At 46.8% G+C, this 24,575-nt stretch overlaps 1 protein-coding gene across 2 annotated transcripts in view; it reads right to left on the bottom strand.

Annotated features, from left to right (window-relative positions):
* The window catches only part of CACNA1E (calcium voltage-gated channel subunit alpha1 E), a 257,484-nt gene that overhangs the window by 24,649 nt on the left and 208,260 nt on the right, over positions 1 to 24,575 (bottom strand). For both annotated transcript variants that reach the window (XM_084636282.1, XM_084636281.1), the window contains 12 exons: positions 23,455 to 23,551; positions 21,547 to 21,707; positions 20,449 to 20,586; positions 19,469 to 19,670; positions 17,121 to 17,285; positions 15,973 to 16,083; positions 13,998 to 14,081; positions 13,737 to 13,862; positions 12,956 to 13,021; positions 9,682 to 9,773; positions 8,869 to 9,034; positions 6,807 to 6,934 (listed from right to left, as the gene is read on the bottom strand). In XM_084636282.1, coding sequence (XP_084492408.1) covers positions 6,807 to 6,934; positions 8,869 to 9,034; positions 9,682 to 9,773; positions 12,956 to 13,021; positions 13,737 to 13,862; positions 13,998 to 14,081; positions 15,973 to 16,083; positions 17,121 to 17,285; positions 19,469 to 19,670; positions 20,449 to 20,586; positions 21,547 to 21,707; positions 23,455 to 23,551 — 1,536 coding nt within the window. The remainder of the gene's footprint in view (positions 1 to 6,806; positions 6,935 to 8,868; positions 9,035 to 9,681; positions 9,774 to 12,955; positions 13,022 to 13,736; positions 13,863 to 13,997; positions 14,082 to 15,972; positions 16,084 to 17,120; positions 17,286 to 19,468; positions 19,671 to 20,448; positions 20,587 to 21,546; positions 21,708 to 23,454; positions 23,552 to 24,575) is intronic.

Below are 24,575 nucleotides of genomic sequence, written 5' to 3'. Positions count from 1 at the left end.
TGTTTCCCAACTAACATCGCTAAGAGGATCCTGTTTGTATGCTCTGCATAAACGGAAAGGGCAGAAAGCTTGCAGGGGGCTGGGAGATTATACATGGCCTTGCACTGCCCATCTTGGTTAGAAATTACTGTTCAACATCCAAAGTGTCAGGCTCAGATAGTCTGGGCTGTGATGCAGGAGTGGATTCGTTCAGATGGGACCAGTCTGTTGGGAAGGTGAATTGCAGGTCTCTGTGACTGCTCTACTAGGGCTGAACCATGGTGACAATCTTGGACAATTTGTGGTGAGAATGACCATCACTTCCACCTTTTTAAAAATAATCTTTTAATCTCTCTTCCTAGTAGTAGTAGAAGGGAAGTGGGTGGCACAAAGAAGCAGATTTGGCTAAACAGTGAGTCAGAGCTTCCGTTCCCAGCAATCTCTGGTCTGTGTTGCTGATGAAGAGCTTTGCTTTCATGTTCTGACTGAATGTAAATAGGTCCCCTGGGGGAATCTAGCTCATTGGATCTCAGCTAGAATACTTCTCGTTTCAGTGACCACTTTGATGTGTCTATCTGCCGATGGCCTAGCCAGACAGCTTTTGTATTCAGTGTCCATTTTTGTGCACTGTCCTGAAGGAGGCCAAGCAACATTCTGCCCAGGAGACTATCTCCATCACTTTGGCATTTAGACCTGCCTTCTTGTGGATTTATGCATGGCACAGCCATTGTCCCATCTGAACGAATCAGAGCATGCTCCTTCTTCACCTCTTCTTGAGTCATCAAGAGCCTGATCGCTCTTTTCTCTTTGATCCTAAATATGTTCCTTGTGCCCCGTGGGTCCCAAGCATGCTCCTCAAGCTAAAAGGCTGGTGTTTGTAGTCAGAATTTTTGGATGTGGATTGTGGAGGAAGAATGGTACTATCATGTGTGCTTCCTGTTTTCATCAATTGTGGGTGGCACCTCTCCTTTCCTTTGCATCTCTTGTTGGGAATAGTTCTAGGAAGTATTTAATTTGTGCTGGGGCTTGCCAGGGCTGAGCCCCAGCACCTCTCAGCTTGGCAGTTCATAGCCCCGGCACCCCTGGGCTTGCCGTGCCAGTTATGAAAGTCAAAACATTGCTTGAGTCCCAGCACTTAATTGCTTGAGCCCCAACCCCTCTTTCATTACAAATTAAGCACTGGTTCCAGACCTGCAATAGGAATCCCTGAAGCTCTTTCATGGGCACTCTTGCCCATTGAGTGATCTCTATATATAAGCCCAGAAGACTCAGTAGTTGCAGGTGAAGATGGATGGAAGATGCTGGGTTCCTTGACACCATGGAGGTAGTGGAAGTTAGTGTCTCCATCCTGAATTTCACCACCTTCATTGACCAGTCCAGCCTCTAGAGCTCTAAGATAGCCCCACTCCTCCAGATTTTTATCTGACTATGAGGAATTGAGGGGAGAGTTCCAAGCAGTTTTCATGCTGAGAGACGGGCTGTTCTGTCCCTAGCTCTGGGACGTGAAAGATCTCCTTCAGGATGGATCAATGCTTCTCAGCATCTCTTGAAGTTGGAGAAGGACTAAAGAAGGGATGGGTAGGGGGAGAGTCTGGGGCTCCAAAGTATTCATACTGCGACTCTCTTCTGTATCTACCTGTCAACTAGACTCTGAGGCTTGAAAAGTGTAATGCCCATGAATCCACCTGCTATGAATGTAACTTCTTTAGCAGTGAATTCCCTTTGTCATAGTTCTGAGGAGGCTGATGCTTTTTAGAATGTTGCACCAAGACATTGTGGCTTTTGTGAAGTGGGTGGTTGTCAGTGAGACTCTTAGGGCCGCTGAAGAAGCTTAGAAGTCCCTTCTGATCATGTCTTCTATCTTCTTGTCTGCAGGGTATTTTGGGAAGAAAGAACCTCCAGCAAAAATTATCATGCCCTTTGCCAGGAAGGCCACTGCTGCATTGGCTGAAAGGAAGATGAAGACAGAGTCTTTAGCTTCTCAGCCCCTGTGGAATTTCAGGACTAACCAACCAAGCCTTTTGTCAGGAATCTCCCACTCTTTTCAAATGACTTTTGCAAAGGAGGGACAAAGGAACACACCAACTTTTCTTGTAATTCTGGACAGGAGAGATTTGCTCTTGGCTTTAGCCTATTCCCCATGGTTTCAAACATGCCCAGGGAAAGAATGTCTCTGCTTCTCTGGCAGAGGGCTATGTTGGGAAGAAAACAGTTCCCGTGGTGTGGAGAAGGAGCTGGTGAAGGAAGATAAGGATCTCGGATGCTTTCTGGCCTCTCTTGTGTTTTCTAGCCATTTTGCCTTTTGGAAGGAAGATTCTCAACCACATCAAAGATGAGTCTATTTTCTTCATTGGGGCTCAGCCCTTGGTGGGGTAGGAGGGGCTTCTGTAACTGATGAGGAAATGCTGGGATACATCTACCCTGAAAAAGCCAAGATCCCCCGCTTGAGAAGGAAAGTTGGAAAGCACGGCAGCCTCTTCACCATGTGAGTCCATTATCCACTTGAGCACAGGGGTGAAGCCTCTGGGGATTTTCCCTTTTGGACTGGACCAAAGGGGTTGAGGGGACTTTTGTGCTATCCCCAAGGTCATTGAGGACCATCCAGCTTGTTGAGTTCCAGGCACTGAAGATGATTGACCCACACTCTTGTGACAGTATCCTGGGCTGATGGTGGGGGGATGGGGGTGGAGGTGGAGGCTACACCATGCCATCCAAACTCTGAACCCCCTTCCCTGGTGGAGTGAGGGACTGTAGACTGGGAACGATTGTGGCACAGAGCACCCCTTTTGCAACTCCCAAGAGAGTCTCTTCCCAAAAGGAGCAGCTCTGGTTCTTCTGCTTGCTCCACCTGACCTGTTCTGCCAAGTTGGGAGCGAATAAATGGGGAGAAGGAGGCTCAGAGGGTTGTCCTGTTCCAATGCAAAAATTTGGACCTCCTGAGGAAGAGGAGGCAGATGGGAGGAAGATTTTGCTCACTGCTGCCCCAAAACGAGCCTGAAAGATGGGACGGCGAAGGATCTGGCTGGGGTGCCGAGTGGCTGCTTTGTTTGCCCTGCCAGAGGCAGAGAATTTAGCACAAACAGTGGCAGTGTGTGGCCAAGACCCTCGTGGACAAGTCTGAATTGCTGCTGGAAGAGAGGCACAGCCCAGATGTCTTGGACTGTGGGGGGGGGGGGGAGATCAGAATAAACCAGAAGCCATTGAGTCCAGCTGCTGGAGTCCCAATGGGTCACCTGCTCCATTGAGTTGTCATCTTTTTGCATCATGGCAAACCAAGAGCCGTGGTCCCCATTTGTCACCATTATGTGACAGCTCTTCATAGCCACTGTGCACCATGGTAGAAAACTGCAGTGTCCTGCGAGCTACCACAGCGACCGAACCTCTGAACAGGATTCCAGCGATTGATCAATGGGGTCTTTGCCTCGGTCACCTGCCTCGTTCTCCTTTCTAGTTTGCGCTCCCTCTTTCCGGTGACATTCCCGCACCCCTGGCTTTTATTCCTTCTCATCCTCATCCCCTAGTTGTAAACAACATTTGGTCTCCATTCATCACAGGAAAGAGTTCCCATTGGGACAGCTCTGTGATTCTTGGAATTAAAGGTGCCTTCTCTGTGCCACAGGCAACATTCACATGCTGCACAAGTGTTTTGGGAACTCCAGGGTTCTCTGCTTTAGGGAGGAAAGCAAGGGAATAAATTTGTCTAAATCCACATCAATGGGGCTCTAAGACGGATCCCCCTCCCCTGTACCCTAAGGTAACAGCTGCTGGTTCTGGGCGGGGTTGGACCTCTTTAAACTCGAAGGAAAGCAACGTGAGGGTTCCCTTGTGAGACGCAGTGGTGGTGGAGCAGAGGAGGGTGAAGGAGGGGTTAATGGTGCGTCCCGTTGCCAGGTTATGGCTGGGGACTGGGAGGCAAACCTTGCACGCCACCCTGTAGGGGCAGTTCTTTCCCAGGCCCAGAGGAGGCGAAATCACCCGTACTAATTTGTACATATCCTTATACGGGATCCTGCCGCTGTAAAGGAAGCACACGTGGGTTAATAGGACACTGAAATAACGGAGAAGAGGAAACGAGAGCTTAACCAGGGGTCAGAGACCCAGTTCAGGTCCATGTCTCTCTCTTTCTGGCTCCAACAGACCCAGACTGGAGAAGGCTGTGAAAAATCACCACTATATAAGCATAGCTACCACCTTCTCCACTCCAAAGGGGTTAGCACCCTCATTCTCATCCAAACTGGGGATTCCCCGTGGAAAGTCTTGCCCTAAAGGTGCACTAGCTCAGATACCCCAAGTCCCAATAATGCCATATCGCAAGCCTACGACTGGTCAGAGTGATCTGAAATCCAAGGACATGATTGTACATGAGTACACAACTACTTGTTTAGGGTTCTAGGAATCTTTGCATTTTTATGGAGTTGCACCTAGTTATACCAGCAGAAAATTTGCCCTACATGGTCAGTTCATTATAGAAATCAGTTAATTAATCCTCACAATATTTCTATGAAATCAGTAGATGAGTATATTTTAACTCCATTTTACAGATAGGGAAACTGAGGCATGGAGAGTTAAAGTGACTTGCCCAAAGCCACACAGCTGTTCAGTGCCAGAGACCACTGAAGCCTCTCTGGCCACTATTAGAAAAGCCAGGAGGTGAAGCTGCTTTGTCTGTTATTTCCTCTGGTCCCGCCACACTTTTCTCCCATACCCTAGGTACTTTTCCATCACTGGCCAGAGATAACCCAACTTGTCTAGGCAAAACCATTCAGAACAGAGTGCAGGCAACTGGACAGAGTACATGGCATCCCTATGGGTCCCTTTATTTAATGTAGCTGGGGGCCTCTGATGACATTCATTTATTTATCTATCTATCCCCTTCTCAACACTTAGACCCACAGCTCCATTCAGGTGACAGGACCCGCTCACATCTAGTGACCCTTCCCCACTCAGCGACGGGGATTAGAGCTGCCACCAATTTAAAAATTAGTCTAGAGCAGCTTGTTTCCTCCCGGTGTTTCCCATAATAACCGGCTAGACTCCATGACAAAACAGCATGGGCTCTCTTGCTTTGTGAGACTTGGGTGAGAGCGGGCACTGTACTACATTTGGAAAATGCCATCCACAGGGCCTGACAGCAGGTTCTTTCTTTGACTGGACTGAAGAACCCACGGTAGCACCCAGGTCCCAGGGCAAAGGGCACTACGAATTGCTGGTATCAAAACGTCACCCTTCCTAAACTTCTGAGGAGAGAATGAGCCTGCTTTGCGCTGCTTGGACCTCCCGAGTGTACATGACCATAGCTTCTCTGCTCTACGGCACCACGCACTGAAGTCTCAGAACTGTATGATGCATGTGCATCTGATAAGAGGACAGCCCTGCCTACTCCAGCCTTGGGGATGCTTTCACAGCGTGGGATGCTGCTGATGAGAAGCAGTCCTGGGGAGATGGCATCCACTCACTTGAGTCAGGTTGGAAAAGGTGCTGAAGTGGATCACGCTAAGGACAGGTACTGTTAGGAACAATCACTGCCTGGGTTAGCTCTCAGGAAGCAAAAAATCAGGTTGCAAAGGCGTGAGGGTAGATTGATTCCAAATGGTGAGATTCCAAGTGGAGCAGGGCTCCGGAGCTGACATCATCTCGTGCCTGAAGCCGATGCAGCACCGAGTGTATGTGGTTTCAGAGAGGCTGCCCAAAGTGCTGACCCAACACCGACAGGAGATGGAGCCCTGCGGCACTCGCAGTGCCAGTGAAGATCTGCACCCAGAGGGGGCACTCACAGTATTCCTAATGCCAATAAGGGCTGATGCTGTGACCAACAGCCCGGATGCACTCCCAGTGCTGCTGAGGGTTAGACCTCAGTAAGCTGCCCCAGAAACACTCCCAGTGACCTCAGGCATGCAAGCTGACAGCAGCCTTCCTGGAGCACTACTGGGGGTTGTGTCTGGAGCAGTCACCCTAAAGCACTTTCGGCTCCACCCCAATGGCCATGTGAGAGACCACCCTGATGCAATGCTTCTTCTCCAGTGTGGCAGGGCTAGACTGACTTGCTCTCCCAAGTGGGAGCTCTCTTTTCAGAGGGATCCTGGAGCAGCTGCCTGAGGAATCATTAGAGGATTCAAAAGCCTTCTCTTGTCTCAACAAGGATGAAGTGCATTGGCTGTATTAAATCTAGCCCTGTCCTCAGGCTCATCCCCATCCAAAGCATCTCAACCCTTTCTCAGTGTCTGAATATGGTCCTGAGCAGCTAAATTAGCAGGAGCCCAGCTACCTTCGCAGTCTCTCTGCTGGGCTCACGCATTGATTTAAATGGCGATTTTGCACACTCCGGTGTACAAAGTATTTGGGGGCTGGAGGAGGGACAGCTGCTTGCAGAGTGTCTTGAGGGTGTGGGAATCTGATTGGCAGGAGGAAAATGGGAAAGGAGGAAGATCCAGAGCCAACAGTTGGAAGGTGGCGGTGTGCGGAGGTAGCTGGGGACTACCATAGGAGCTACAGAGAGGGATGCAGCAGGAACATCCAAAGGTTTGGATAAACACTGTTCGTATTATGCTTATCTGAAAAGAACCAGCCAAAACCTTTGGACTTCAGCCCATCGCTAGTTATCAAAGGAGCAGGATGCCTGGGGGCTATAAGGCAGCCCACGAGCAGGATGGTGGCTCCGTGCCATTGGACCTCCCGGAAGCCAGCCAGTATTTTCCTCTCACAGCTGCGTGTTCCAGCAGCTCTGATTCCCTTCCCTTCCCTGACTGTCCCAGGTATTACAGCCAAATGGATTCCCAAAAATGGGGCTTCGAGAGGCCAGGGAAAGGAGGAGGAAGTTGGCTACATACCACGCAGCTCTGTCATATTCCGCCCAGATCCGGACAAACTCATCTAAGTGATGAGGCCCCAGGATGGAGGAATCCCGAGTCAGGTATTCAAAATTGTCCATGATGACAGCCACAAACAGATTGAGCATCTAAGTGAAAAGGAAAGAGACAGAGAGAAAGGGATGGAGAGATAGAGACAGAGCATAAAAGAGGGAGGGAAGATGGGAGAGTAATATATGGAAGAAGACAGAAGAAAAAGGAATCTGTAAATAAAGAGCATGGCAGTTTTGTGGCAGTTCCCCCATACACAGAACTCCTAAGTGCATGCGTGGAGCAGCTACAGAATCAGATGCTTAATTGTTACACAGCCCAGTAGTAATATTTTCAAACACAGCATCCGACTAGGTGCATAGTGTATCACAATGGAAATAGCCTCTCTTTGGTGTGTCAGTTACACCAGGCAGAGGACTCCTCCCTGACACAGTACATGTCAACCTGCGTCCATTACGCTTGGGAGCTGTGGATTGTACTGGTCTGAATGTCCCCTAAACACCAGCATTTAACCTTCTGGCAGCCGAGAGCATGAGTAAGGAACCACACCACACTGGGCAAGAGGCAAGCAGGCAGAAAGGGTTAGTACATCAGCATGACTCTCCTGGGCTGTGTCTAGCTAACCAGTGAGAATCTGAACAGCACCTGGGCTCTCCTCACAACAGTGACTTGGCTGAGTCAGGGATCAAAGAGCACAGAAGCGAGGAGATCTAGCTAATGCCTTCCGACAGTGCTTTCCGAACCCCACAGCGTTCTTTAGCTGAGGGGTACACGGTGGAGGCAATGACCTTTTACCACCAGGATACTACACCATTACATTTGGATCACCGCATTTCATGCCCAGGGCTCTACCTTTTATTACTTCCATTCCCTTACATACAGTGTCCCCTCTTGTCTCTCTGTCTGTCCCTCTCACTCGCAGTTTCTCTATCCCACACCTTTGCCTTCCTTATGAAGGATGGGCAGAGTTAGACAGCTGACTGTAACTGGGGTTCTCCATCGCATTTCTGGCTTAGGGGCTTTGCTGTACAGGGAAATTTACCTGCATTATGTAACTGGTGCTATAGTTAAGAATACCCAGATAGAGAGTATATAGCCATATCTGGCACAACAATGGCCTTTTTTCAGTGTAGCTCATGTCGCCCTGGAGGCATAGTGGTTCCCAGCCGTGAGGACCTGGAGAGCTACTTTACCTTTGAATGGAATCCCAGGAAGCCACTGTGAACTGAGACCAGACAGTGTAAGTGGAGCTCTGATACATGGACTGATACCACCTGCTTTGATCAGCTACATGTAGGGATGCCAAGAGCCACAGGCTGAGTGTCAACTGATTCAGTGCAAGCGCGAATGGTGCCTTTCCCATGCACCCTCCTGACTGCACTCCCTTTTTCACAAAACAATTGAGTTCACTTCCCGCTCCATGAGTAGGCTCAAATGTCTGTGCGCGCGTGCACACGCTGGTGGGGGGACAACTGTAACTCCCCCCAGATTCCTGCCCCAGAGAGCATACATTCTCTTTTGCAACCACAACTTCCCTGTTCAATGGTAAAATAGGGACAGAAGGCAGATACAGATCACACACATCGACTTGACCCAGACAGCAGGTGGGCCTGCTCTCCATACGGGCAGTCACAGGGCAGATCATTTGAAATCTTAAATTAGCTGCAGGGCAAAATCTTGCTGAGTTGTATTCGTGATGAAAGGGACAGACCTCTGGGTTAGAACAGCCCCTCCTTACCACTGTCCCTGAAACCAGCTAGGCATGACTCAGAGTGATAAAACCCTTTTTTGCTGTCCCTGGGGTAAGAGTGCTAGCTTCTTTAGCAACACGGGGTCACGCCAGGGTAATGGAACCTGGAGCAGAGAGCAGAAGGCGAGATCTCTCCGAGTCTCTCTGATAGTGAATCCCACCCATTGTGGAGTAGTGGAGGGGAGGGGAGAGTAGGGTGGGGATGTCCCTCGGTTAGGAGCAGTCAGTGCTGAGTCCTCCCCAGAACTGAGAGATCAATGGAGTGGAAGGAGGCAAACTCACCAGGAAGGAGCAAAAGAAGATGAAGGAGACAAAGTATACGTAAGCCAGATCTGTGCCACAGTGCTCATTCTCATGCTGTCCGGACGTTGCCGTGGTGTCTGGCTCACAGCCTTTGCCTTCCAGGCATGACAGCATGATCTCCTGCCACGCCTCACCCGTGGCACTCCTGCATCCAGAACACACCCACCATTAAAAGCTGCTCAAAGCAGAGCCCCTCACTGCTCCACAACTTTACTACATATGAGTGAGATGCTTGGAAATTCACCACAACTCTCCCTTTGTAAATAAAATCTGCTACCTCAGAACTTATGGTCTCTGCCAATAACCAATGCCAGTGGCTTCTGAAGATGGCATAAAACCCCCATAATAAACTAAACTATACAGCACTGTATCATGGTGGGAGGCAGGTGGCTTCCTGACTCCAGCTAGTGATCATCTTATGCCCTAAAGCAAGAGGAGAAAGGACCCTTGAATTCCAACTGGCATGACTGCAGATGCTGTTCATAGACACAGCTGTTTCATTTCTATCCTGCAGCAGTAAGTTCCACACGTCAGAAATCCAATGCCTGAACGTCAGCAGCCCAAGGAGGACAGAGAGATTAACAGCTCCAAGTGTAAAGCTAAAGAGTCATTGTTGTATGTTTGGAGCTAAGGGACTTGTGATCCCCACCCGCTTTTTCTAGCTGGGGCACCCCAGCTGATCTGCTGTGGCAGACACTCCTGCAGCCAGGCAAGCCTTCAGTATTATGACTCAGGTAGGGATGAGATGGGGAAAACTGATATGTTTAGTAATGATTAAAAATGCACATGTACCTAAAAAGGAGCATAAGGGAGGCCAGGAAGCTGCGGAAGTTGTTGTGACGGTTAATGTGGCTTTCTTCATCTAATTTGATATTCCCAAAAACCTAAGGGCAAAAAGGAAAGAAAACTCAACACACAAGAACTGCCAAGCCAGGAAGTGCACCGACCTGCGCAGCCAGTCACTGGCATCGGTTACCTTCCCTCCCACCTGCCCGTGGAGCAGACAGCCGGTCTGATCTCAGCAAGGATTACACATCACAAAGGCTGCTCCTTCTGCTGGAGTGCACCCTTCAGGTCAGAGAGCAGTTACACTGGCTATCACCAGGGGAGGGACTGCACTAACACAGACAGACACACATATGTGGGGATGGTGAGGAATCCATCTGGCCAGCAGCTGTCTCCTTCAGAAGAGCAGATCAGGAAAGCCGTCAAATGCTTTTCATACTATGCTATCAAGAGGTTCTCTTTGTAAAAGGGTAGTAACGCCTTGGGTTAAATTCTCCCATCTTTCAAAGCATGTTGGTGCAACTCCATGAAGCCAACCCGTCAGTAATAAATGACGGGAGAATCCGGCTTATTGAATATACAGTACAGACCCGTTTACGCGCAGATGTCGGGAGTCAAGCCGTCACGATCGCGTGTTGACGGACCATGGGTTAAGAGAGCCATGCTGGAAAAAATGTCTATGATTCACTTAGAAAAAAACACGGTTATTTTCTGCTCTTTCTGGCTCGCATTTTTTTTCTTTCTTATGAAGTCTGTCATCCGCCGCAGATGAAAGGCATTCGCGACCGATTCATCGGCTGATCGGCTTTCTCCAGAAACCGATACCTGCGCTATGCCGTGACGCTTTTTAAAACGACCTATAAACCCCTTGCTGGCTTGGAATGATTCATCCCCCGTTAAATTTCCAAATTTTGCCGCTTGGGCTTGAAGAATTGGCCCACTGAGCGGCGTTCCTTTCAGCCTTTCCTGAGCAAACCCCGTGCGCATGGCTTTGCCCGCTGTGGGCTTGGCTGACTAGCGCACAGGTTTTCGCTTAAGCCCTGCGGCAGAATCGATATTTTGTACAAAGCTGTTCAGTTTAGATTCATTTTTAGCCAGCCTCGGAGATCAGATTTGGCAAGCCCCATATCTTTTGGGGCTTTGGCCTGGGTTTCTCCGCTATTTACTCGATCTATTGCAGCTAGCTTTTCTTCTGCAGTGTAGGAACGCCGACGCTTGCCCTCTGCCATTATATTAGGCCTATGGTTAACATTTTCTAATGTAGTATATATATATTACTATATAGCTACTATATATTATATCTCTCTCTTGTGTGACAGTGACTAAGCGTGCGTGATACGTCTTTACCAATATCAGTAAAGACTTACAATACGTTTCCGCTCCACACTTCCTGTTGATTTCTATGTCAGTGAGTTAGTGAGCAAATCTGTAGCACTATATAGCAAGTTCCTGTACTACGTGTTAACGAGTCTCGCGTGTTAAATAGGCAGCACTGGGAGGCATGGCGCTACAGCGCGTTAAGCGGATTTGTGCATAAACAGGTCTGTACTGTATGTGCAGACATTTCTGGTACACCTCAATACATGAAAGACTGTGAAGCGCTCAGATATTATGTCAATTGGGGCTGCATAAGTATCAAAGACAAAAGAAATCTAGATATGATGGTTGCTGCATCTTGTGTGTGTTTCAGTGAGCTTTGAGTACATGCATCTTGAGAAAGAGGCACGGTCTGAACACAGAACTGGAGCCAGCTAAATTCTAAATCTGACTCTGACAGTGACACTTAACTCATGCCTCAGTTTCCCATCTGTACGATGGGGATAATAGTAGTGACCTACAATCCTGAGGTGTGGTAGGGCTGAATAAGTTTGTGTCTGGAAAGTACTTTGAAGAGGAAAAGTATTTTGTTAGTATCATTACGTATCTATTCTACTTTCAGCATACCTAAAAATACACTAACTGCTGACTATTTTTCCCACAAAGGGTTTTGGAACGTGTAATTGTAGAATATTTTCTGCCTCCAGCTATTTTGCTCAAACACCGCCCACTCAGCACTGCTTGGGGAATTTGTTCACAAAGGTGTTAAAACAAATCAAATACTATCGCACCACAAGGGGGATTAAATCTGATGGCACTTGTGAGGGGCTGAGAAAGCCTGGATGGGGGGGTGGGGAGGCAGGGGAAAGCGGCCAAAAATAGACCAATAGAGCACAGTCAGTCAAATTTTTTTGGGGAAAACCCACTAAACAACTAAATTTCCTCTCAAACAAAGGAAACCAGATTCTCTATCCAGAGCAGGTGGCAATGACAGCCCTAGCAATGACCTCCCCTTCCCCCGCTAGCCAAAGCGCTTCCCAGCTGTGAACATCAGGCAGTTTTACTTGTCACGATGCCTCAATCACCGTGGAACAAAGCCCTGAGTATTAACAGCCAAAGCTGCCTTCCCAGACATCAAGTGTGGGTCTTGGACAGCCTTCAAACCACAAGATCAATCCTGCAAACCACATAAGCATCTGCTTAACTTTAAACGCACGAACAACCCCATTGACTACAGTGGGGCTACTCCTGTGCTTATGAGCTTTGCTGGACTGCGGCCTAAAAGCCTGTGTTCTGCAAAGCGCTGAGTACCCTCAATTCCCACTGACTTCAACTGAAGGATCAGGTCCTAGCCCTGGTTTCTGCAACACGAGGCCTTCCCAAACCCATACAAGGATGTTGGGCAACAGAGATTAGCGAGAGGAACCAAATCACCAAAGGCTCTCGCAAGGACCCTGTCAGACACGATGTTAGTTGTGAACCGGATTCGGCAGGTTGGGGCCAGACATTGGTGGGTCCTGAGTCATTTCTAAGGTTTTAGGAACTAAAGAGTTCTGCTTGGAAAGAAAGAGGTAAACTGAGCTGTCCATGTGGATTGCCCACTTGAGCATAATATGAGAGATCTCTGATGATGTAATCAACAGGAAGGGTTCCATCCATGTGAACTACACCACTGGAGTCACGGTGACATACTCCCTGGAGAAGGCAGTCTGGAGATGTACAACTCAGAGGATTCTGGGGGACACACACTGCAACCTGTGGGTGTATTAAACACTATAGCTCCTACTGCGCAAGCCTTCAAACCTCTTCAGCACCTGACCTGGTCAACAGACTCCAACACAATAAGCAGATGCTAGACTGGATAATACTAAAGTGGGTGACAGAGTGGACCACTCTTTACTCTGTCTGCCCCAGGAGAAGAAGCCTTGTAGGAGGATACGCACACCTGGACGCCTTTGCTTACCTGCATCCCAATGATTGCATATATGAAGAAAAGCATAGCGATCAAGAGACAGACATATGGGAGGGCCTGAAAGGGAAATACACAATAGTCTGGTTTACTACAGTAGAGGCTTCAGAATATTAGTAAAATGCAATAGCTTGTGACCTGTGCTAACCCTGCTATTGCCTATTGCAATTAGTTGCAAAGAACCAATCAGAATCACACTCCTTGCTGGAGTGGTGCAACATCTTCCTGACTGTTGAATTCCAAAACAAATAGAGGGACTAGAAATTAAAATGCCACATAATTGTGGTTTACAAAATACAGACAAAGAATTTAGCCTATGCAAAAGTATAACACCCAACAGCGCTACTGTCAAACAGCTGGCAAAGCATGCTGCGTACTGCTATGCAAATGAGCACATTCAAAAAGACCTCCAAGGACCCTCTGGAATGGTGCAGTCCCCTCCCCTCCATTTTTTGCAAGGAAGGTTTTACTGTTTCTCCCTCCTGCATTTAGAATTAGAGGTGGGTTAATTTTATAAAGTTCAGAGGGTTGGTTCATATAAACTCTCCACACTTTGGATGTTGATCCAAAATTTTCTGGTTCTTCCTGAACTCCAACAGCTCATAAGATCATAAGAATAATAGTTAGTCCTGCCAAGAGTGCAGGGGACTGGAGTAGATGGCCTCTCGAGGTCCCTCTCAGTCTTACAGTTCTATGATTCTAAGAATGACCCAAGTTGAGTAACTGTTCCACCACCACACTTGCCCCCGACAGGGGACACTGATGTGTCCTTTACCTTGAAGGACTGCACAAAGGTCCACAACAGGATACGGATGGTGTAGCCCTGGCGGAGTAGTTTGATGAGGCGAGCTGCCCGGAACAGCTTCAAGAAGCTCATGTTGAAGCTGCTGGTGTTCACCAGCTGTGAGAAGATCAAACAATCAGAAGAAGGCAAAAATCACTACATCTATCTACACCCCCAAGGAGAGGCAAGGAGCAAGGCACCCCCCTCCAGCCTTCCATCGCTGGCACAAATGTCCAAGGTCAGAATATTCACCTTGGTGTCTGTCAAGATGATTTCTGTGATGCTGCCAATCACAGTGATGAAGTCAAAGATGTTCCAGGTGTCCCGGAAATAATTCTGCAAAGAGATCAAAAACATGTGGATGGGGAGCACAATGATGTCAGATTCAGGCAACGCTGAAACACATGCCAAGTCTTCACACATCACCACCACCACCACAGATATTGTCTTCTTTCTGTGAAACCAGCCTCTGGAATACTGTCTTGTGTCTGAGGGGGTTGTAGCCCAGAACATATCTATGGTGAGGCAGATTTTCTATAAGGTAACTCTTGCACTGAATAGGCCAAACTGCTAAAAGAACACACAGAATTCTCTTGCATTGTCAAAAGGGGAATATAAGAACAGAGAAACTACTGCAGTCCTTCCTGAAGGCACAATCACAAGTGGGTGAGCCCAGAGACACAGTTGTCTATTTAAACTATGCAGCGGAGTATCTATCTATGAATATTTAATACAGTCAGGTGCCTAAATGGCTATCTACAACTTCTGAAGTCAATGGAAGTTTCGCCTGAATAAGAATTTCAGGAACCAGCCTACCAATAACACTTTGCCTTTACATAGCACCTTCCATTTGAGGAAATCAAAGTGCTTTTAAAAGGTGTGTAAGTATCATTGTTCCCATCTGATAGATAGAGAAAGTGAGACAGAGAGAGAGAGAGAGCCCAGGAAGTCAGACATGCAGCCGGAAACAGAATCCAGGTCTTTTGATTCCCAGTCCTTTGCTCTAAACACTAGACCATGCTGCCTCCCAGAGAGATAGATCTATGATTCAGAAAAGGGTTGCTGGTGTGCTGTGCACCCCAAGCACACATGCTGCTGGGATAGAGGAGGGCTCTTTGCCCTCACAAAACTGTCCATTGACTGGCTCAATATTCTGTCTCCATGTCACGGAGGGCTGTACACGGAGGTTGGTTATTCACTATTAATTATTATTTATCAAGTGCAATAGGTGTACATGGCCCCTCATCAGCTTGCAACAAAAAAGTCACTGCCCCTTGCATCTTGCAATCTGACAGTAATAGTTTAATGTAAGTGTGCCATATGCTGGACTGCCATAGTGGAGAGCAACAGATGTCATCCAGCAGGACAGGTGAGAAACAAAAGGAAAAAGAAATAAAGAAAAAACAGAATCAGCTTTTCCTAAGGGTAGCTGAAGACAAGAAAAAGTGTTATGTTCACAAACAACAGATTCCTTGGGCTGAATAATGAGATAATTAGTGAGGAGTGGCTGAGACTCAAGGGAATGATAATTAAATATGAAGCCTTTCACCACTATATTACCAGTTCCAATCTGGTATAAACCATTATCAATGAATGGGTATTTCATGGCCTGGTTGAAAGGAATTAGTGTACTCAATCCAGTTCCTAGTGCTCAGGCGTCAATGTAATATCAGCTGCCAACACAACTGGTAATAAACTGGCACCCTGGTTAGCAGCATCAGCAAAAAGGACAAAGGCTGAATAGGTCTAGACACTGAATTGCCCAGGTGGGGAGGGGTGACAATCTGAAAGCTGTCACCAGCAGTAAATTCACACCAAATATAAAAGTCCATTAAAAGTAACATCGCCATTTGGGTTCAGCAGTGGGGGTGACACTCAGTTGCTCAGATTAAATGAAAACCCCAGATATTTCACTCTAAAATATTGACTCAGGAATCTGGAAAGCTCCAGATGTTGGGCTAGGAATCTGGAAAGCTCTGGACTGACCAAGAAAGCAGGTAGACATCCAGTGTCATGGTGCTTAACAAGACTCCAACACCCAGAATAAGTACAGCTCTCAAGAAGATGCCAGAACTAAATACCAGTTACATCCCAGGAAGCTACATCCCATTACTAATGCCAAAAGAAGAGAGTATTAGCTACACACTAGGAAGCCAAAGTCCACTACCACTGCCAGTTGAACTGAGTACCCAAAGCTGGTATGGAGTACTAGTACCAAATCACTTACCAGGAAGCCAAAAGCTATGATCTTCAGGACGCACTCCAATGAGAACACCATGGTAAATGCGATGTTCAGGTACTTAAGAGCCAACTCATATGTGTAGGGCGCGGAATAGTACTGCCAGAAAGAGAGAGAGTCAGAACCATCTACAGTCAGCTACCAAAATTGGATATTACAATGAACCTTTAGTTCCATGGTAGGATTAGGCTTTGCCCAAGCCCCTGAGATTTATCCCAGGTGTTTAACTATTGACTGGCTAGTGACAAGCCCCCCACCCTTTTTTTTAAACCAGCTACATATCCAGTAATCCTCATTCTGCCCTTCCGCTTTGTTTCTGCTAAGGGAAGAGGATGGAGCTGACGGGAAGAAGGGTCTCCCAGGGGGCAACCACTGCTACGTGTTTATCACAGAATCAGCCCAGATCACATTACAATCGCCAGTGCCCCACTAATTCATGAGGTCCTTCTGTTGAGGGCAATTGTTGTTGCAGCATCACTGTTTGTTACCTACACTGTTCACATCGTAAGGGTGTACTGAACTTTCAAGTGTGCGTTTGTGCTCTTGAAAGAATTTCCTACAGGCTATGGGGACACCAACAACAGAGATGGGCCATATTAAAACAGGAGAGTATTAGCCATCCTCCTCAAGATTTGAGGAGATGGAAGTTGGCACTTCAATGTAGAACATGCAAGTGTCTGCACAAGGAAGACAAAAAAAAATCCTTGGGTGGAAGAACCTCATTTGGGCAAGCAAATCATTTAGTCAGATTCCTAACGTGTGTGTGAAAAATGCAGGTGCCATTTCAGAGGCTGGGGTGAAGTCCCTTTGAAAATCTGTCCTTGTGTGTCTTCGGGATTAATTGCCTTCCACATTTCACAGCAAGGACTGTGCTCAATGGATTGAGTGCAAACTGGAAATATTTGCTTCAGTAATAAAGACACCAGTGTAAGAGCCAAGGCTGTGACCACATCAGCTTCCCTAGTCAACTATACTAACAGACATGATATGATATGGGACCTGGGTGCCAAGACCCCAGCATCTTCTTAAAACAAAAAACATACTTTCTAAATCCCTCCCTGGCTGTTTCACCTCCTCTCCAATTCCCTACACAGAGGCATGTCATCCTGGGTCTCTGGTCTACCAGGTCAGCTCACCTTCATCATCAGCACCACGGTATTCAGCGCTATCATGGCCATGATGGTGTACTCAAAGGATGGGGAGACCACAAAGTGCCAGACGCGGTACTGGAAGGTGTGTCGGTTTTGAGGCATGTAGCGTGTGAGAGGTTTGGCACTAATGGCAAAGTCAATGCACGCCCTCTGGAACAAAACAAAGTCTGTCAGCTTGCACTCAGCTTCTCATCTTTCCTCCCACTACCCATGATGTCCTGTTACTAGTTCTCTGCTACAGGCGAATGGACGAGAGTGAATATTGTCCTCCTGAGCTGCGTGAATCCCAAGTCCCTGGGGGTTTACTGCATGTCATTACACAGAAGTGTGTTGACAGCCGGGGTAGATGAGCTGGGGAGAAATTGGGCAGAGTATCTGTTGCTATCAGAATCCTCAGGTCCTTCCTCCCCTGGAGGTAGGTGGGTTGCCCGTGGCCATGGAGGCTACTCTGATCATTATGCTGGAGATGCAGCCCTACAGAAACTCTTCCGCCATTCGGAGATCTTGGGGGATGATGAGTTCCCCAGCACCCAGCTGAGCTAATCAAGCTGAACATGGGGCAAGGATCTGTCCCAAGAAGCAGAAGGTCACTATAATCTGCAGCAAAATTTATGCCCTGTGATGTAGTGAAACAAGGCAGGATTTTCCCGTGACTGCACTGTAAGCAGTTTCTCTCCATTCACATTCAGCATAAAATAACGGCATGAGTTAATGACATTACTACTGTGGTTTAGGCTCAGCTGGAATAAACTTAGTCAATCAGAGCATGGGGACCCTGTACACTTACTGAGCTGTTACGTGACAGTTATTTTCAGAAACTGTCTCCTATACAGATCCCCGTGTCCTATACTGCCCTCCACATGCACACACTCCCTACAAACCACATGATCACACCAAAGCTGGCGGCCCCAAATACTTATTTTATCCAGCTGACAGAATGTAAAAAACTAAACTTAACTGAATTATGTCTCAAAATTGTTTCTTCGCTAGACGTTCCAGGAGAGTCAGACTAGGGTTTTTCCTGTGAACTCAGTAATAGCCATACCTTGGAATAATGAACACATGTGTCCTTCCACCTTGGCATTTCTTTAGGCCAGGATATGGTTATTGCCACATGGACAGGAAATGGCCTCAAATTATCATCTGAAAATCACCCATTATTTGGGAGCACTTAGGCAGTAACAGCACAGGAAATCCAGGCAGTTACATGTACGCCCACACCTTGAATACTGCGGTACAGTTCTGGTTGCCTCATTTCAAAATAGATACATTAGAATTGGAAAAGGTACAGAAAAGGACCACAAAAGTGTTTAGGGGGATGGAACCGCTTCCATGTGAGGAGAGATTAAAAAGACTGGACTGTTCATCTTGGAAAAGAGAAGACTAAGGGGGGATATGATAGAGGTCTATAAAATCATGACTGGTGTGGAGAAAGTGAATAGGGAAGTGTTATTTACCCCTCCATATAACACAAGAACCAGGAGGTCACCCAATGAAATTAATAGGCAGCTGGTTTAAAATAAACAAAAGGAAGTACTTCTTCACACAATGCAGTCAATCTGTGGAACTCTTTGCCCAGGGATGCTGTGAAGGCCAAAAGTATAACAAGGTTCAAAAAAGAACTAGGTAAGTTCATGGAGGATAGGTCCATCAATGGCTATTAGCCAAGATGGTCAGGGATGCAACCCCATGCTCTGGCTGTCCTTAAGCCTCTGACTGCCAGATGGTGAGACTGGATGACAGGGGATGGATCACTTGATAGTTGCCCTGTTCTGTTTATTCCCTTTGAAACACCTGGCATTGGCCATTGTCGGAAGACAGGATACTGGGCTTCATGGACCAATAATGCAGGATAAAATGAAGATGAGGAAAATAATTTTCCTCTTCCAGTCTAGGGCAAAGCCTCTCTGGCAAGGAAGCAGGTGGGGGAGGGAACATGGCTCCCTAGCTCTCCCATTTGAGTGCCAATAGGGGTGATTCACAGCAGCCACAGATGGGTTTCCTTTATAACAATAGTCTCCTTTTCAAATAGCTGGGAAGCCTGGTGAACTATTGTTGGCTGCACGGTCAGGACAAAACTGTAATTAGTGAGAATGACTCAGGTGTGATTAAAACATCCTATGTTCCAGAAGTAAATGCAAAGGGAAGGCAGATGTCACATAAGCTGGAGTCTAGGCTGAAGAGAACTTTACTGGATTCCATCCAGACTTTCACATCACATGCCTTAGCCCTCAGCTCCACCACTCTATGGTCTATAGCTGAAGCTGTCTGTTGCCACAGTACATGAAAAATAAATTCATCCTGCCCTCTGCTCTCCTGTTTTAATGTGTTACCTCATTCTTCTCCAGACTGCACTCCTCCATCATTTTGTCTCCTTGCTCCTGGAAAGTGATGATGATGAGAGCCACAAAGATGTTGACAAAGAAGAAAGGGAAGACCACAAAATACACCACGTAAAAAATGGACATCTCCATGCGGTTACTGCGGCTGGGCCCCCGGTCCTCCTCAGTCACATCCACTGAATGCTGCAGCACCCTGGATGTACACGGAAAAAGAAAGGCACAAAGGGTCTCACAGATGCCAATGGCTGGTCCATTCTGGATGCCTCTCCACAGTGTACTTGACTAGGAGAACATCATGTACCCAATGGTACCACCTTTAATATTCATCTCCATCTGTCCCCACTGTGCAAACTGGTTATGGTGATAAAGCAAACCTTCTACCTCACCTGCTCAGTCATGGACACATTCTGACAATTCTGGTTACCTGTTTCATGACAAGATATTCCCCTCTCCTACATTACAAGAGTCCCAGAGCTCTTCCCATTGTCTACCCTGGCTGGTGGGCTTTGCCAGAGTTAAACATACATCCCTCATAAAAAAGGGGTATCCCAGAGCACTCCCTTGTTCACACACATGGAAGGAGATTGTCCGAGTTCAGCCAACACAGTGAGTGGACTAGCCCACAGAGTTCCCCTTTGACTTATGCTGGGAGATTGACTGGTCTCAAATTCCCCTCAGGCCTACTCAGGGTAGTGGACTATCCCAGCATTCGCCTCCCAAGAAGAGAGCTGGTTCCGCCAGGCTCCTATACCCATTAACTGGTGAGAGTTCTCACATACTGATATAATTTCTTGACCTATCTCCTTCCCCCCAACTCTTCTCTCAGTGCCTTCTACCCCTTTCCCAACTGGAGAAACCCAGTTACTATCCCTACCATTTAAACAGCTCTTCAAAAGGGGAATGTGAAGTTTCTTCATGAATCCTGTGCCCACGGACACCTGCAAGCAGACAGGACCAAGCACAATACTCACTGTGGCCACCCCTCTCCAGTGGAGACAGTGAAGAGCGTAAGCAAAGCCCAAATGATGTTGTCGTAGTGAAATTCATGGCGCTTCCACTCACGACACTTCACCTCCATCTTGTTTTTCTCATGGTCCACGTAGTTGCCTCTGTAAGGTTAGGGGGGAATATCAGGACCTCTTTATACTGCCAGGACTGAAGAAGATTTAATTTTGCGGGGCAGCAGGGACACTCTTCTCCCCTTGTAAGGATGGAGAAGTCTTGATGGGGAGAGAAAATTAAGGAAATTGGAGGTGGGGAGAAACAAGATGAACAGGTTGAAGGAGACAGAGAGAAGGGGAGAGAAAAAGCAATCAAAAAGAGAAGGAAAGAAGAAACCAGACTGGGAGAAGAGTGGGGTGAAAGAGTCAGGGAAAGATTGAAAGAAAAATGAAAGAGAGAAGGAAAAAGGGAGAGCTGGTAGGTTGAGCTTGTAACAGAGAATGTGGCAGAAGGAGAGTTCAGAGCTCATGTGATTCTTCAGGCAGCTGCACCTCCAGATTCTTAGCCCATCACAGGAGTTAATGTGAACATTTTGAACAGGGCAGCAATTCAGAATCAGTTTTTTCCCCATGGAATTTTTAATTGAAAAATGTGCTAGAAAGCAGCAGTGATAGTGCAGGAGCTGCCCTTGGAGCGAAGGAAGCACAGCTCTGGCTTGAGGAGACCAGTCTGTCTTTAAGTGAGATGGGAAGCTCACTGTTCATTTAAAGACAGGCCTTCCATTACTGATCCCACAGTGGCCTTCCCCCCGGAATGGCAGGGACCATGCTCTGAAACGCAGCAACATTTCACTTAAAGGATGAGAAAGGAATTCAGCCCTCACCGAGTCCAGACATCTGTACTAGTCCTTTAAACAATGCTTTGTGGCTTTGATTCCCTGGGAAATGAGGAGTGGCTCCAACCCATGACCAAGGACTTACTTCACACCCCAAGCATCTGAGGGGGTGAAAGACCAGAGTTTTCACTACTAGTCCTTCATGTATCTACTTCTCTCCACACCACGGGCAGGAGTGGATGTTTTCACACGGGAAGCAGACTGGATCATGCATGCTGCACAGTGTACCTACATGCAATCCTTCTCTGTGTCCTTAGAGCTGTCCGTACAGTAGAAAAATTTGCCCTTGAAGAGCTGGACAGCGATGACTGCGAAGATGAACATGAAGAGCTTGTAGACGATAAGTATGTTGAAGACATTCTTCAGGGAAGTCACTACACAGTCAAAGACAGCCTGCAGGAGAATGCAAACCCAATGGCATGATTCACCACGGAGAACCTATGTATTTTGTCAGAGGGTGGGACCAAAGCTACCTAAAAAGGACATTTGAGGAGATGTGACTCATTCCTGGTAGGAAAAGGTTGCCAGAAGCAGACACTGTCCCAGGCAGAATAGGCTATTTTATAAATGACCAGAACATCCCAAAATCACTTATGGGAAAGCATTGCCCCAATGGGCACAAAGGATATTTATACCATAAAAAGGTTCTTCACAACCATGTCTCAGGGCAGGATACAAGGCACCACAGTACAATTAGCAGTACTTAAGAACAGTTAGTGAACACTTATTTATTTAGCCTCACCTCCAACAAGAAGACAGACTGGATATCTCTAATTACAATTGAGAGACACTGTCCTGTATGGCAGGTAGGCCTGAGGAATAAAGAACTGCAGGCAGAGATCCATAACCTTACTTGCACTAGATGTTTACTCTTTCAGCATGATCATTCTTACCAGGGATTTCAGATAAAAGAACGCTGCTGTTTTGTAAAATATGCTTTTCGGAAATAACCTCGAGAAGGCTTACTCTCAACAGAGTACACTTTTTAAATAAGTCATTAATGTAAAAGCATTCAGCTGCTTTCAGTATACTATCAGCCTTGGGTTTTTTAAAACTCAAGTTTCCATGTATGTGTCCTGTGACCAACCCAGGGTGTGAAAACTCCAGTGCAGTTGGGCTTGTCTTTTTGTTCTCTGTTTGTGCAGCACCTAGCACAGCAGGGTCCTAGTCCATGACTGTACTAGACACTACGGTCATACAAAGTAGTAATAATTGCCAGAGCAAATGAACCCTTTGGACCTCTGCCGGCCTATCTGTGCTGGCAAATCAGATAGGTAGACCTCTGTGCTATCACTTGCAGCAGGTGAAGGCTGACTTTAAAAATCGGGCTCTGTGAGTTCACTCTTGCAAGGGAGTATTTTGTTTTATTTTGTCTCCGCTTCATGCAGTCTCCATTGTAGTATTCTGGACTCTATTCTGGATTCCGCCACACTAATTAAATCAGAACTGGAGGGGGTGTGAGAGATACTTCAGCCAGCCTCGTGGAAGCATCAGAACGACCAGCAATGCTGAAAAAGGAACAATTCTCAGTGCAAAAGGAGCCCAAGCGGCCTTGGTGGGATCTAAAGACAGACCTTTAAATCAAGAGCTGAGTTTTTCCAAAGTTGGTTGGTGGAGGGATCCAGGTCTGGAGGTTCGATCAGCCTACCAGTGTCAGCATCCAGGATCTGGGGGTTCGTGTTGAGGCTATTTTTCATTGCAGTGGCAGGTTAAATGATTCCTGTATATTGTGGGTGCTGAAACAAGGTTCTCCAGTCCCACATCAAACGGGCATTTAAGAATCCACACCTGCTTTACATGACTGAGTATCCATATATGAAACTTAAGCCGTCTATTATTAGTAAGGTGCCACAACTGAAGACTGAGTTTGTAGGAGACCTGTAAATCAACCTGTACGGTTTGTTGATTTCTTTGAGGTTTGGGAATGAAAGGCAATTGATATAAAGTGCAAGCACTACTCTATCTATTTCTAACCGGGAATTGGTCCTCATTCTGTCGGCTGGAATTCAAATACAATGAGAGAGGAAAGAGGAAGGATCTCTCTTCTACATTGGGGGACACTCTCTGATTATTACCTCACCAAGATTCTGTCTGAACCTGGCGATAAACAGAACCGAGGACAGAGAATTTTAAGCATTACCTTGAGTTTGGGCAATCGCTTGATGGTCTTCAGAGGCCTCAAGACCCGAAGCACACGCAGAGACTTAATGGTTTTGATATCCCGGCCTTTGTTGGTCCTACAGAGTTGGAAGGAGGCACACACACCCAAAAACAAAACAAAGAGAGGTAATAAACTTCCAGAGTTTGGGAGGAACTCACTGGAGATATTTAACAGCTTTCACTACTTCCCAAAACAGGGACACATGAGAAATCTAGGGCCACAGGCAGCCTAGGTGAGAGCAGGTGTCAATCTATTAGCATCTGTGGGGCTGTACCTGACTCCAGAAGCAATGAGTGTTCAAAACACATACTGAAAGTGTTTGCTAATGAAAAATTAGGACTCTCTGGATCAGAGGAAGGCAAGCAGACCACTAAGCTCAACATCAGCTTTAGTGCATTCCCTCTTCAATGAGGATCAACTTCAGTAGCAAATCTTGTTATTGTGAGAAAGACTGAGGTAACAAGGTTAAAGCAGGTGATCCAACACTTTCGCTGTGCTGGGCCATCTGTTTCAAAGGCACCACGCCACGCAGTATTCCTGTGGTGTCATAAACTCATGCTGCCTGGCAGGTCTGAGTTTGTTTTCCTAATGCAAACGCTTTCTCCGCTCTGTGCTATTTGCAAACGTGAAGAACAAAATGCCACCAATGTTGCAATTTTAAAAAAATTGCTTCTGCTGTAAGAAAATTACATCTCTATAACAACAATAATGTACAAAATAGAAGAATGCAAATTTCCTTTGTTGGCAAAGTGCTCTATCTACTGGTATCTAGCATAGATTTTTCTATTGCTCTCATCTCTAGTATCAGCCTTCTCTGTCTCACAAGAAAATCCTAGAAAAGCTTAGGCCATGTCCTCAGTTGTTTCATGGCTGAAAAACCTGGGCACACTCCCATTAACTAGCCTACTATTAGCTGTGGCTTGCTGGGCTGAGGAATGCTTTCCCTAATCAGTCTGACAGGTAATCTATAGCATAACTTATTACTATGGTTATAAGGAAAAAACAGATTTTTGTGAAGGGAAATGCTGTTAAAACCCTGATTTAAACTGTGATTTAAAAAAAAAAACAAAACCCCAAACCCCAAAACCAAGGCAGGTAGC

This window comes from Lepidochelys olivacea, assembly GCF_965140295.1.
Source record: "Lepidochelys olivacea isolate rLepOli2 genome assembly, chromosome: 8".
Classification (NCBI taxonomy): Eukaryota; Metazoa; Chordata; order Testudines; family Cheloniidae; genus Lepidochelys; species Lepidochelys olivacea.
The sequence above is the reverse complement of the archived record's forward strand: the minus strand, read 5'-3'. Positions and strand labels throughout refer to the sequence as shown.